General features: G+C 37.0%; 2 protein-coding genes across 2 annotated transcripts; one reads left to right on the forward strand and one right to left on the reverse strand.

Annotated features, from left to right (window-relative positions):
- The first annotated feature begins 3,718 nt into the window (after positions 1–3,718).
- On the forward strand, positions 3,719–8,011 carry LOC103960157. The gene is made up of 15 exons (XM_009372573.3): positions 3,719–4,028; positions 4,166–4,296; positions 4,384–4,516; positions 4,611–4,767; positions 4,850–4,928; positions 5,252–5,292; positions 5,376–5,492; positions 5,585–5,665; positions 6,305–6,367; positions 6,463–6,514; positions 6,679–6,753; positions 6,852–6,899; positions 7,059–7,094; positions 7,182–7,256; positions 7,678–8,011. Exons 1-15 carry the CDS (start codon positions 3,869–3,871, stop codon positions 7,750–7,752), a joined length of 1,323 nt encoding a protein of 440 aa, XP_009370848.1. The 5' UTR covers positions 3,719–3,868; the 3' UTR covers positions 7,753–8,011.
- A 43-nt stretch (positions 8,012–8,054) lies between these two features.
- On the reverse strand, positions 8,055–10,934 carry LOC103960158 (bifunctional protein FolD 1, mitochondrial). The gene is made up of 5 exons (XM_009372574.3): positions 10,608–10,934; positions 9,818–10,134; positions 8,827–9,063; positions 8,567–8,734; positions 8,055–8,332 (listed from the first exon to the last, which is right to left on the reverse strand). Exons 1-5 carry the CDS (start codon positions 10,813–10,815, stop codon positions 8,162–8,164), a joined length of 1,101 nt encoding a protein of 366 aa, XP_009370849.1. The 5' UTR covers positions 10,816–10,934; the 3' UTR covers positions 8,055–8,161.
- Positions 10,935–12,744: the final 1,810 nt, after the last annotated feature.

Here is a 12,744-nt window from a genome sequence, read left to right on the forward strand (position 1 = left end):
GTGAAACTTAAGAAGAGGGTCTATTTGGTGGATGAAAAAAAGGTTGTGATAGGCCCATGGACAGATATTGATGCGGTATTTTTTGACCCAAATGACGAGGATACCTTGTATATGATTGTAGATAACCTCCATGTCTGCAAAAAAAATATTATCAGGTGCAACATTCTAATAGGAGAGGTGTCGAAGATTGTTGGAAACAGAAATTTAATTGTTTCAAATTCTTCCCGTTTGTGCTCCCATGGTAGCCGACGCCGATCCCTCGACTAGCGCAAGGTGCAATATCCGAATAGGCGAGGTGTCAGTGATTGCGACAAGCAGAAAAGTAAATTGTTTCAGGTTCTTCCCGTTTGTAAGCTAATGTTTCCTCCATGAATATAAATCTCCTCAGTTTTCTTCATAAAATCCATATACATACATCAAGCAGTAACAAAAGGAATACCAAATGTATAAACCACTACTAGTGCAAGTGTGTCCACATATATTTTTTACAAGGAGGTGTCTGAACTAAGCTTACTTAATATTAATCTCTTGGACATGCTTATTCGATATGGAATACAACATTGTATAATTTTTCTGAACAAACACCTTGTATATATTGATAACAATATAGAAGCATATGGAAAGTAAATCAAATCAAGAAGACAATAGTGTATTAAAAACGAATGCCCATATGAGAAACAAGATTGCTTTGAATGATATGTTTATTCTTCTAAAGAGGCATAATATACAATCTTAATCATAACCAAATAGGAAAAAATAATTACAGGATATTACAAAGAGATTTCACCCAAATTACACGGGATTCATCCTAAACTAGGAAATCCTAAATTATAGGAAACAATACAAGTCAACACTCTCCCTCAAGTTGGTGCATATATGTTACACATGCCCAACTTGTCTAAAAACTTAGAGAACTTTTCACTAGAAACTGCTTTTGTGAGAATGTCAGCTATTTGATCTTCCGTTCTGATTAGATGCACTTAAATTATTTTACCTTCTAGTTTTTCTTTAATAAAGAACCTGCCAACCTCTACATGCTTAAGCTCTATCATATTGCACCGGATTATGAGCAATATCGCAAGCAGCCTTATTATCACAAAACAACTTCATTGGTTGACTATGTTTGATACTCAGCCAAGTTTTCCAAAGTAGTGACAGGTGACAAGGTTCTATTGCAGCTAGTATGCTACTGAAAACCCATTCAATGAGAAAAGCTAGAACAATTGGTATGTATAAAGAGACTCGTGGATTCATTTGCTTTTCATAGTGCAGATTAGTATCAATCCCTGGGATTAGTTCCTCTTAAGGAAGGAACTTCATTTGAATTGCATTAACATATACATACATACATACATACATATATATATATATATATATATATAGGGCCAAGAACTTGTGCCAAACAGATGAGAATGGCGAATCAGTTTTACGTTCATTGGATTTAGAGAACTGCCAAATTAACGGTTAGACATATACATGTTTGCAAAATTTGGAAGATTTAAGTCTTGAAGCAGTTCCTTATTTGAGATATTGGAAGATTAAGACTTCAAATTATCTTGCAAAATAAGAGAATGTCATAGGAAGTGTACATACACTTGCATACTGGCCTAAAGACGTGCATTCAAAATTTGTCATGGCAACCAATAAGTTTGTTATATCATGGTTGTTCATGGGAAGAAAGATTTTGTGCTTATCTTAAAAGACGAGTGCATTTTTGCTTACCACCATTTAATGTGGTGTATGCTCACCACTCTATTTAGCACCATTAAATAAATTTGAATTTTGAGATTTGTGCTTATCCACTACACAAATTTCGAAATTTAAACTCATTCAACGATGATAAATAGGATGGTGAGTATACAATACACTAATGGTGGTGAGCAAAAATGCTTCCCTTAAAAGACTAGTGAGGCTTTAAGGCCTAAGAAGATAGAATAGCTTCATATGTTTCTACTAATCTCATGCATTTTAGCAATCACAATTATGAGAGAATTGTGAGCGTGACTTAAATGTCATTAAGATGTAATGGTATTTACTTAACAAGAAGTATTTGCTACCTAAACGTGACAATATGTAATTTTAAGGTATGAAAAGCTTTAGAGATCTTTCTTTAAACAACTTAAATGTGAGGAAGTCTACTTCTTAACAAATTATTGTGTAAGTCCTAACATATGTTTAGAGGACTTGATATTGTAAAACTACTCTCCATTGACAGAGATTGAGGGGGTATTTTTGGACCAAAATAACGAGGATACCTTGTATATGACAGTAAATGCGAAGAAGTTCCATGTTTGGATAAAAAATATTATCAGGTGCAACATTGTAACCGGAGAGGTGTCAAAGATTGTTGGAAACAGAAAATTTAATTGTTTCAGATTCTTCCCGATTGTGCTCCCATGGTGGCCAACGCCAATCCCTCCACTAGCGCGAGGTGCAATATCCGAATAGCGCAGAGGTGTCAAAGATTGCATTGCTACAAACAGAAAAGTAAATTTTTTCAAATTCTTCCCGGCCGTTTGAAAGCTTATGTTTCCTTCTTGTTTGGTGGGTTCGATGGTGAAGTTTGCTACGCTGTGAACTCAAAAAAGTGAAGCTGGAGATGCGTAGGAAATTGGCCGGCGGAATAGGGGGTGGCATTGACATGAACGTAGAGATGTCTACATTGTATTTGTTCATCTCTCAAAGCCCTCGTCTTGTTAACTTATTGTGCTTTATTTTATTTTCTTTGCTTCAATTTCAATAACTCATTCCGCTTTATTGCACTTTCGCCCATATGATTTTGTCATTGTTAAATCACCATTTTGACTTTTAATGTACATCCCCACTCTAATTTTTTGTTTTTTAACTAACGGTATTATATGATTAGGTGAGCTTAGCTTCAAAATGAACTATCAATAATGTAGTTCAAATTCAGTTTTGACGAAAATCGAATATAATATCTTTTATTTACAAAAGAAAATGAATACCACTAAATCATAATACTACGTGGTTTCAAATCTAATTAGAACTTAGAGACGAAGTTGAGTGATTAGAGAAGGTGGTTTTTTTTTTTTTTTTTTAAAGTGATTGAAATCAAAGGTTTTAGGCATTAGATTTTAAAAATCTAAAAACGATTTCACATGAATAATAAACGATTTTAAAACCATTTAAGAGTAAAATACAATTGATCTAAATTTAAAATAATCATAAGTAAGTAGGATTTTTTCTCTTTCAAATTTTATTCTCTTTTCGTTCGTTTTTATTTAAACGGTCACGATTAAACAACGTTAATATTTTAAGGTGATTTTTTTTTTTTGTTGGGAGACAGGTAAAAAAGAAGGGAGGGAGTCAATTAAGCTATGTCAATATTTTAAGGTAATTTTTTTATTGAGAGAAAAAGATAAAAAGAGAAGGGAGAGAGAGGGAAGGATTAGGATTATCTCCCCCCCCCCTCTTTCCATCTTCTTCCATCTCCTCATTTCATATTTTTTATTTTGTCTATTTATATATAAAATTAATATAAAATATCGATCTGATTTAATTGTAACCATTTAAATATAAGAAAAATAAAAATATATATTAAAAAAAAAAAGAAAAAAAAAAGAGAAAATCCGACTCCGGAAGAAAAGAGGAGAAGAGAGAAGTGATTTAGAAGGAGAGAGAATTTTAATGAGGTGAGAGTGGTACGCTGGGTAGTGGCGTGGACTTGACTCAATTGCTCTCTATTTGGTTTATTCCTTTTCAAAATTCGTTATTCCGCCGTAACTTCCTTCTTCCTCTTCCCCTCTTCCTGTTGCCGACGAACACAGAAAAGTAAGAGAGAGAAAGCTGGAGAGAGAAAGATAGGTAAAGGGAGATCGCGTTGGACTGGTCTTGCTCACAAGTAAAAATGGCTTCCACGGAGGGTATAGTACCAATAACCAGGGCTTTTCTCGCTTCCTACTACGACACATACCAATTTCCCCCTCTCTCAAACGACGTCGCTCGCCTCTCAGCCGAGATTCGATCATTGACCGCCGATTTGCTCCGCCACTCTCCGGCGGCTCAAGGTCATCGTAATTTCAAAACCCTTATGAAAATTTTACATATTTTTGCTAAAGTGATCAACTTTTCCCAATTTTTTGCTTGCAATCTAAAAAATTCAATATCTTGCATAGTGAATGAATCGAATGGGTTTGATTTTTAGGCGAGGAGAGATTGTTAGTGAGTGAATTGGAGAGTGAACCTCCCCATAAAGTTGACGAAAACATGTGGAAGAATCGAGAGCATATGGAAGAGATACTATTTTTGCTTGAAAAATCCCATTGGCCTCAAACTGTAAGTCTAAGCTAAGTTAATGTAAGTCGTTTTGCTGCGAAAGATGCTGCCTTTTCGTTGTGTTTTGATCCGTGTTTCTTTCGGCAGCTTCGAAAGCAGTCCAGTCCTGATGATGCTGAACTTGCTACTGTGATTGATCGTCTCCACCAGAAATTTCAAACCAGTTTGAAGACATTGGAGACTTTCCAAGCAAAAAATTCCGAACGTGTGTTTAACACGGGTAGTTCCCTCTCACTTGCCTGTGTTGTGTTTCGATGAGTTATTCATGAATTTTCTATGGTCGTAATGGAATTTTCTGAATGTGCTGCCTGCAGTTATGACTTACATTCCCCAGGATTTTCGGGGAAGGCTCATCAGACTACAGCGGGAGCGTTCAGAGAGGAATAAGCAAGCAGAGGTTGAAGCTTTGGTTAGTTCTGGAGCAACTATACGTGAACGTTATGCTCTCTTGTGGAACCAACAAATGGAGAGGTAAGCCTCCTTGCGTTTGCCAATCAGTTGAAAAGCAACACATGCTCCATCTCACATTCTACTCGGCCCAAAAACTTTTCAGGAGGAGACTGTTAGCGCAGCTTGGTTCTGCAACTGGTGTCTACAAGACACTTGTCAAGTACTTGGTTGGGGTTCCACAGGTATGCTCCTCTCGGCCTTTACTTACCACATTATTGGCTGGATTTGCCTACTACACCATATGCTTTGTATGGACCTGTATATCCACTGCTGGTTTGTTCATTTCCATGGTTAATGTTCTTAATGGTTTGATCAATAATTAACAGTTTGACTTGCCTATCTACCTAGATTTCTTGTTTTGCCTTAGTATGTATTAGTGAGAGCGTAGTTATTTGATGGAGCTTCAGTTTATATATTTGTAGATGAATTTAAGTGCATTTTACTGATTCCATGTTATAGATTGTCGATCATTGGTAACTGTTCCTGCACTTCCTTTTGGATGCAGGTTTTACTTGATTTTATTCGCCAAATAAATGATGATGATGGGTAAGTTTTATTGTGGGAGTAGTTTGATTGCATTTCCTATAGTAATGAATGTCTTATACTCTTACTGTATCCTTCATTAATAGGCCCATGGAAGAGCAACGACAGCGTTATGGACCACCCTTATACAGCCTTACAACTATGGCGCTTCTTATACGACTCTTTATTTCGTTGTCTTGGGGGCGATTTGAGACTAGAAAATTGTGAGAATCTTTTTACCTTAGGTTGTTATGTTCAAGATGTAGTTCTATTGTTTTTAATGGTGACACTTTCGTTTGTTTTATGAATTGAGAAGAAGCAAGCAAGAGTTAGTTGTCTTCGAAGAAGCTGTTGATGTCTACACCACTGAATTTGTAAGGTTTATTACGTTCATCAGGTATTACTCCTTTTTCTGTTTTGGATTGGGTAACTTTAATTTCATATGTCATCCTGACTATAATGATTATTATCGCTGTCATTGTATTAAGCACTTGCATATTGGTTTTGAGGTTTTAATTTGGGAGATGTTATTGGCACTCCAAAAAAGTTAGCGTGCACGCCAAACTTTCTATATTTATAAACAAAGGGTGGTGCTATCTACACACCCCTTTTTACTTCCCACACACCCTCTTAATTTCCGGCCGTCAAGTCGAATGAATAAGATCAAATGGACAGAAATTAACAAGAGTGTGTGGGAGGTAAAAAGGGGTGTGTGGATAGCAACACCCTAAACAAAAATACACATGCAAAATGACTTTTTTGGAGTGCCAATAACATCGCCCCTTCAATTTATATACCCCTTCCTTTTGCTAAGGGTTTGATTTGACTATCCTTTTTTGACCGTAAACATGTGTAGATGTAAAAAATTGCTAATCATGGTTGCTTGCTTGTGTATTATAGGCATGATAGTACTCACACACTTACACATCCAAAATAAAAGCAGTGTTGTCATATTGGGCTGCAAGCCTGTTTTTCCTTTGTCCTGCTGCTAGGTTGCGCTTATTCCTATATCAATTTACGTATGCATTTTTTTCAGTGAGGTCTTTGCAAATTCCCCCTTTTTTATCCCAGCAGAGGTTGCGGGCGCATTACAAGGAAGGTGGGGCACTGAGACTCTGGTTTAGTTCTTTTTTATTTGTTTAAATTATCTTCTGTAATTTTGAATTAAAACTTTTGTTAATTTCTTCTGTGTAGGAATAACGATGATTACCAAGAGACCAGTGTTCCAGCTGGGAAAATTCATGAGGTTTGTTTATATATCTTCTCGTGGTACTTGTTCTTTTTCCTCATGACGTCGTGCTTAGTGTTCACATGCATGGGGGTGTAATTCTATTGCTTTATTTCTTAACAATTGTTGCCGTTTAACTAATACCCAGCCGGTAATTAATGTAGCTTCATTACTCTTTATAGGTTTCATTGGCTGTGGACGCAATCAATTCATATATTGCTTGGGATTTCTCGCTTGTACAAGGGAAGATAAACTTGGTATTGTTCTTAAGCATTGTTGGGATTTCTCGTTTGCTGCTTTATGCAAAATTTATGACAACGTTCATCGCATACTGATAGTTATGTTTGGTGGTCAGGATATTGGATTTAGTGTTGAGTATACAAATCCTTCTGGGCAAAAATCTGTAAGTTTAACGATGACGCGTCAGTTATTAATTACCATGCTCACTTTATTCTCTTCCTGTTCAATCCTTGTTTTTTTTTTTTTTTTTCCCTCTTTTTGCTCCTTCTAACTTAATTGTTTTCTTGTAATTACTTTGGGGGCATTGCTGGTTTTACCACAGCTCATTTTACCTTACCGACGTTTTGAGTCTGACCAAGTAAGTTCTGCTATTTCTGGCTATTTGTGGTGTTAGAACACCATTTTTTATTTTAATGTCCTGGCTTCAATATATGTCCTTTCACAGGGAAACTTCTGCACATGCGAGGTGGGAAACTACAAACTGATTTGGGACAATTCCTATTCTAGTTTTTTTAAGAAGGTACGCAGACATGTTTCGGTATCTTGTAGATATTCAGTTTTTGTTTTGCTACGCCGCTTTACATATTATTCTTGCTTGAAAACAAGCGGGCCTTAGATGCTACTTGGAAACTTCACTTTGAAGTTTGAACCGTTAAGTTGCGTTGGATCATATCTCGTTGTCAACAGAATTGGCGTCTTTTGTTTACATTCTGTTACGTTTCTTTTCAATAATCCTATGCAACTACGTATAGTGGCTGCTAAGTCTCCATCTCTAACAAAGTAGCTAAAGTAGGTCAGACGACTTTATCATCAACTTTGAGAGATCGAAAGCAAAATCCGATCTTTTTTCAAACTTTATTATGAATTGGTCGCGGTTGGATTCTACATGTTCAATATCGGAATTTTCTTACATTTATATCTTTTCATTTGCTGGAATATAGGTGTTGCGCTACAAGGTAGATTGCATACCACCAGTCACAGAGCCGGTTGAACCTGCGACTGAAGTGGAAGAATGACTGGTTTAGCGTCGGCGCAGATTGAAGAGTGGATACTTTATCTTTGTGCCAGATTGATGATATTCGTGATTTCTGTCAGCATTGAATTGTACCATGTTATTCATTTCGTTTTTTTTACATCGCATCTCCGGAGGTTTGGATATCCAGATTGGTTTCCTTCATCATCAGGGCGTGCGATCGTTGAAGGTACAGAATGTTGTATTATGAATCTTTTGTATATTACCTATTTACGAGGCTATCAGCCCGAAAATTTGATTCAGCAGCCTATTGTAGTCCTTAGATAATTTGATGATTCGAGTGACTGAAAACTGAACACTGAACACTGAATGAGTTTGAAAGTCGAAAAAAAACAACGAAAGCCTGCAGTTTAACATGACCAAAACTATGCTACAATCAACAAAATTACAGTTCATGTGAAGGCGTATACTCGCTTCGCCGAGTCGAGAGTGTTCGATAGAAGCATAGCAATTGTCATGGGTCCAACTCCTCCAGGCACTGGGGTGATGGCTGAAGCCACCCGCACAGCTTCTTCGTAGCAAACATCTCCGGTGAGACGGTAACCATGCTCACAGCTCGAGTCCTGCGAATGCATATATGCAATTAACATACGGAAAGCGAACTAATCAAGAAGCAGTCGTTTTGTTTTGCCAAATTCAAACTTTTAATTAAAAATAGGTGCAAGAAAACTGGATTCTGCTATGGCGTTGCCATTAGTTGATCAATATAACAGAAGCTTAATCAATATTATCCAATCGTGGTATTTATTCGATTCTCTAACGTTATAACTTAACGGATAGAGGAGTCTGGTATTTACCTCAACTGGAGTAGTTCCAATGTCGATAACAACTGCTCCAGGCTTCAGCCAATTTCCACGGACCAGATTAGGCACTCCAGCAGCTGTGACCACAATGTCGGCTTCACAGGTGATACGTTCTGGGTTCTTTGTGAACGCATGTACAATGCTGACTGTTGCATGGTGCCTCTGCACAACAATTCAAAGAAAATTATACCTGTACATTAGCAATCTATGGATTGTTTACTATTAATTTCATTTTTGAAAGAATATAATATCACCTGCAGGAGCAGTGATGCTGGAAGTCCGACAATGTTACTTCTCCCAATCACAGTAGCTTTCTTCCCCGTGATTTCCACACCAGACCTGAGCAACAACTCAATGCAACCCTTGGGAGTGCAGGGAATGAACAAAGGCTCCCTTCCTCTCATAGCTAGATTTCCCATATTAATCGGGTGGAAGCCATCGACATCTTTCTCTGGACTCAGCACATCCAAAACTCTTCCCTCATCCAAATGCTGTCCCAGACAGTTTGTTGTAAGTCATCCATACAACAGCAGCAAGTTCTGACATGTAATGCATCAAAACCTCAACTATTTAGTTGCCAACTTGCCACACATGATCTAAGAGTAATAACTATCCACTAGGGTGCTCAAGGGTCAAGTCTCAAGTTCGGTGGGTGGCTGTACTCTTGAATTCAACTTTGTCAACTAGGGATCTCACAAGCTTGAAACCAAACGTATGGGCCTGCAATCCTGAAGTGACCGAAACTTTGAAATTGTTGGATTAGCACAATTCAGACACCGTTTTGCTTGAAATGTGCTGTGGTTTTTAAGGGAACTGAATTCTAAAAATGGGGAAGCTTCCAATCGGTGGGTGATTGTGTGATAGATTTAGGCTTTAAAGCCTATCCCACCCAGTTTTTGAGTCAAGTAAGAACCCCAATAAAGGGGCATTCCCTTGAGTGTGGTAGTTTCAGGTAAAGTACTTATTAGTAATAGCTAACAAGTATATAAGTTTGTTTTATCATTCTTAACAAAATGATCGTTCTAGTTAATCACCTATGTTTAAGATTCAAATTATCTCGGAATTGGAGAATCATCATGACCATCTACTACATTTTCATTGGGGAAATGAATTATTTGTAGATAAAATAAACATACCATATATAACTTCAATTTTAGTCTAGCTCTATATGCATCCTTTACTCTCAGAACAGCATATTGCACAAAATAAAGCTTAAAGAAGTATTGGCACAGATTAAGAAATTACTTGTGGTAGAGGAAGTTGCACAAGAATACCATGAACAGAGGGATCCACATCGAAACAAGATAAAGCGCCAAGAAGTTGATCTTTTGTACACTCTTCAGGTAGCTGAGTAACCATTGATTTGATTCCAACTTCTTCACAAGCCATCACCTTGTTTCGGACGTAAGTCTGCGAGTCCCTTCTGTGGCCCACCACAATGACAGCCAATCCAGGAACCATTCCAATGCTCTTCTTCATCCTCCTCACCTCACTGCCTATTCTTGATCTAATTTCATCCGCCATCGATTTCCCATCAATCACAGCAGCTTGCTGCTCGTTTGCTGAGGTGGGCATGAAAACGAAGATTGAAATCGTTAATGCATTATATACTATCATGAATTACCACAAATCAAAGTTCCGGAATTTTGGATTTTCTGTGACAATCAAGTACCACTCCATTTACTCAAAATATTGAAACTTCTTTGTGCTTCTCTACGCATATCAGTATTGTCGAAAATGTACAGATAACATGTCAGGTAGCTATTGTTGGCGACAATGATATGGACACATTAACAAACGAACATCAAATACAACTTAATTTACCCAAAAGAAATATGGAAACTTTAACGCATAATACTGTGACGAACTAACACAAATCAAAATTTTAGGAACTGGGTTTTCTACAAACCATCAAATACCACTTAATTTAATTAAAATATTGAAACATTAACACATTAAACACTACAAGAAATGAAATGGAAGCAGATAAACAGAGGAAAGCTAACCAGCAGAGATGGGAAAGCAGGAAGCTTACAGAAACTCAAAGGGGAAGAAAACCCAGATTGGGCGGTGGCGGGAGCCCAATCGTCAGGTATGTCTAAGGAGACAAGAGGAGGAGAGATGATAATCGGGTGGCCGTCGTCGTTTCTCAAGGTGGTCTGAGCTCCGCTGCAGCCTCTGCTTCCCGCCGGAACTCTGGTTCTGAGTCCGTTCCGCCATGGCAATGACACTCGTGGAATCATTGCTCTGCTTTTGCTCCTGTTCCAAATTGTTGTCTACCCCCTTTGGCTGCTACTTCATTTGCGTCTTTCTCCTCTCGACTCTCCTTTCTTTGCGCATCACCATTTACAGAGAGAGAGAGAGCATTTGCTTATCTGCAAAAAGGCAGAGGCCCAAATGCCTTGTTAATATCTTTAAGGCCCAATGGATTGGACCAACCAAGCCCATAAACTGAGCAAGCCCATTCTACCTGCCCTCGCTCATATTCCAAGTACAAAAATGGACCCACAAAAGGCCAAGCTTTGGATTTGGATCCCATTCGGATCCAAATTGTCATTTTAAATGTTTATCGTACATCGTGAAGTCAGAAATTATTTTGAAATTTGATCCTCACATTTTAACCATTTATCGTACATCGTGAAGTCATTATTTAAGATTAAATACAAATAGTATGTAACGAAAATTGACCGCACGATGTATAATGAGCGACTATGATGTGAAAATCTCTAAGATTCTTATCTGCTTTGACATTCCCTCAGAATTTTACTCACTCATTATTGTTCCATGGAGAAAAGTGGGTCCAGCCGTCCATACGCTTGTTTATGAATAATCCATTTACGAACATATGGAGCCCACTAAGTTTGAAGAAATTTTTGTATTAGTCTATGTTAACGTTATAGAGACACGGATCAGATTTCATAGCTAATCGTATTGATATTGTCGCTACTTAATCATTCTTGCAATCTATATAGGTGGCGTTTTTATGAATATAACATCAATGCAATTAGATAGTGGCCGAATCACTAAGGGATCATAATAGTTCCTGACCCATATTGCCTTTGTTTTCTTCTTCTTGCTACTATAACAGATGTTGTTGCTGTATATCAGTCTAGTAATATTAAAATTCAAGTATATTCTCAATCCAAACTCTTTTTGTTACATGTCAGATCTCATTTTTCTCTCCATCACTCTTATTGCAGTGCGGTCTTCACTTCTCCTCCTTATTCTATCAAGTCTTTGGCTTTAACTTATATTTAAAAAATAAGTAAATTCTTGCTTGATCTTGACCTCATTCGAGTTTCTAGATTTGTGCAATAGTTTTAGTTCTCTCTATCAAATTTAGGGTCTTTCCATTTTTATGCAAATTACTCTAATCTCTCATGTTTTAGTTCTCTCTATCAAATTTAGGGTCTTTCCATTTATATGCAAATTACTTTTTATGCAAATTACTCTAATCTCTCATGTTTTAAGTTCAATTATATATGTATGTGAGAGGCGCTCCCACATATAAAAACTTGGCTCCGGCATTGCAATTAAAAATAATAATGCATTGTAATTTGCTGTTTAAGATGACTATATGGGACTTTTTACTTTATTTGACGGTCCAAACAACCATGCCATCCATACGTCCACTCAAATAACTTAGCGGAACTCTTCTGTATTGCATCTAACCACGTATGTAGGCTAGTTTTAGCAACTCTATGTGTACAAAAGACGTCGTCGTTGAGGTTAACAGAAGAATTTCTCCTAAAATACTAGAAATAAATATCTTAATACTTTCCTGCATAATTCATTCAAAGATTGAGATGAGATCGTTTTTCCTTTTTGCAAATCAGTTACACACATGTTTTCAACTGTAATTAATTAACACGTAAGTAGAAATAATTACTTGCAAAGAAGGGAGCCAAGTATATTCCTTTCACTATTTAACTTAAACATCTGGTATACGTACTTTTTCTTTCTTTTGGGTTCTAAATCAAATACTTTTCCCTAATATATGTATATACACAGTGGCGGAGTCAGCACAGGCTATTGGTTTGTCCATGACCTCAAAAACTTCAAAAACTCCATGTATATATTTGTATGTGTATTGTATTTAACCCTAAACAACTAGGAAAAACTAACTTACAACATTCTCTTCCTACTTCTTCTATTTTTTCTATCATCCCTGT

This window comes from the organism of the source record quoted next, unplaced genomic scaffold (genome assembly GCF_019419815.1).
Source record: "Pyrus x bretschneideri cultivar Hongxiangsu unplaced genomic scaffold, Pyrus_bretschneideri_v1 Contig11, whole genome shotgun sequence".
Taxonomy (NCBI): Eukaryota; Viridiplantae; Streptophyta; class Magnoliopsida; order Rosales; family Rosaceae; genus Pyrus; species Pyrus x bretschneideri.

Excerpts from the sequence above, each read along its gene's own strand:
- LOC103960158 (XM_009372574.3), bottom strand. The coding sequence starts at position 10,815 with ATGATTCCACGAGTGTCATTGCCATGGCGGAACGGACTCAGAACCAGA. Across the intron at positions 8,735-8,826 it reads CAGCATCACTGCTCCTGCAG|AGGCACCATGCAACAGTCAG; the intron begins GTGATATTATAT and ends ATTGTTGTGCAG. Across the intron at positions 8,333-8,566 it reads TTGGAACTACTCCAGTTGAG|GACTCGAGCTGTGAGCATGG; the intron begins GTAAATACCAGA and ends ATGCATTCGCAG.
- LOC103960157 (XM_009372573.3), top strand. The coding sequence starts at position 3,869 with ATGGCTTCCACGGAGGGTATAGTACCAATAACCAGGGCTTTTCTCGCT. Across the intron at positions 6,754-6,851 it reads TACAAGGGAAGATAAACTTG|GATATTGGATTTAGTGTTGA; the intron begins GTATTGTTCTTA and ends TTTGGTGGTCAG. Across the intron at positions 7,095-7,181 it reads GACGTTTTGAGTCTGACCAA|GGAAACTTCTGCACATGCGA; the intron begins GTAAGTTCTGCT and ends GTCCTTTCACAG.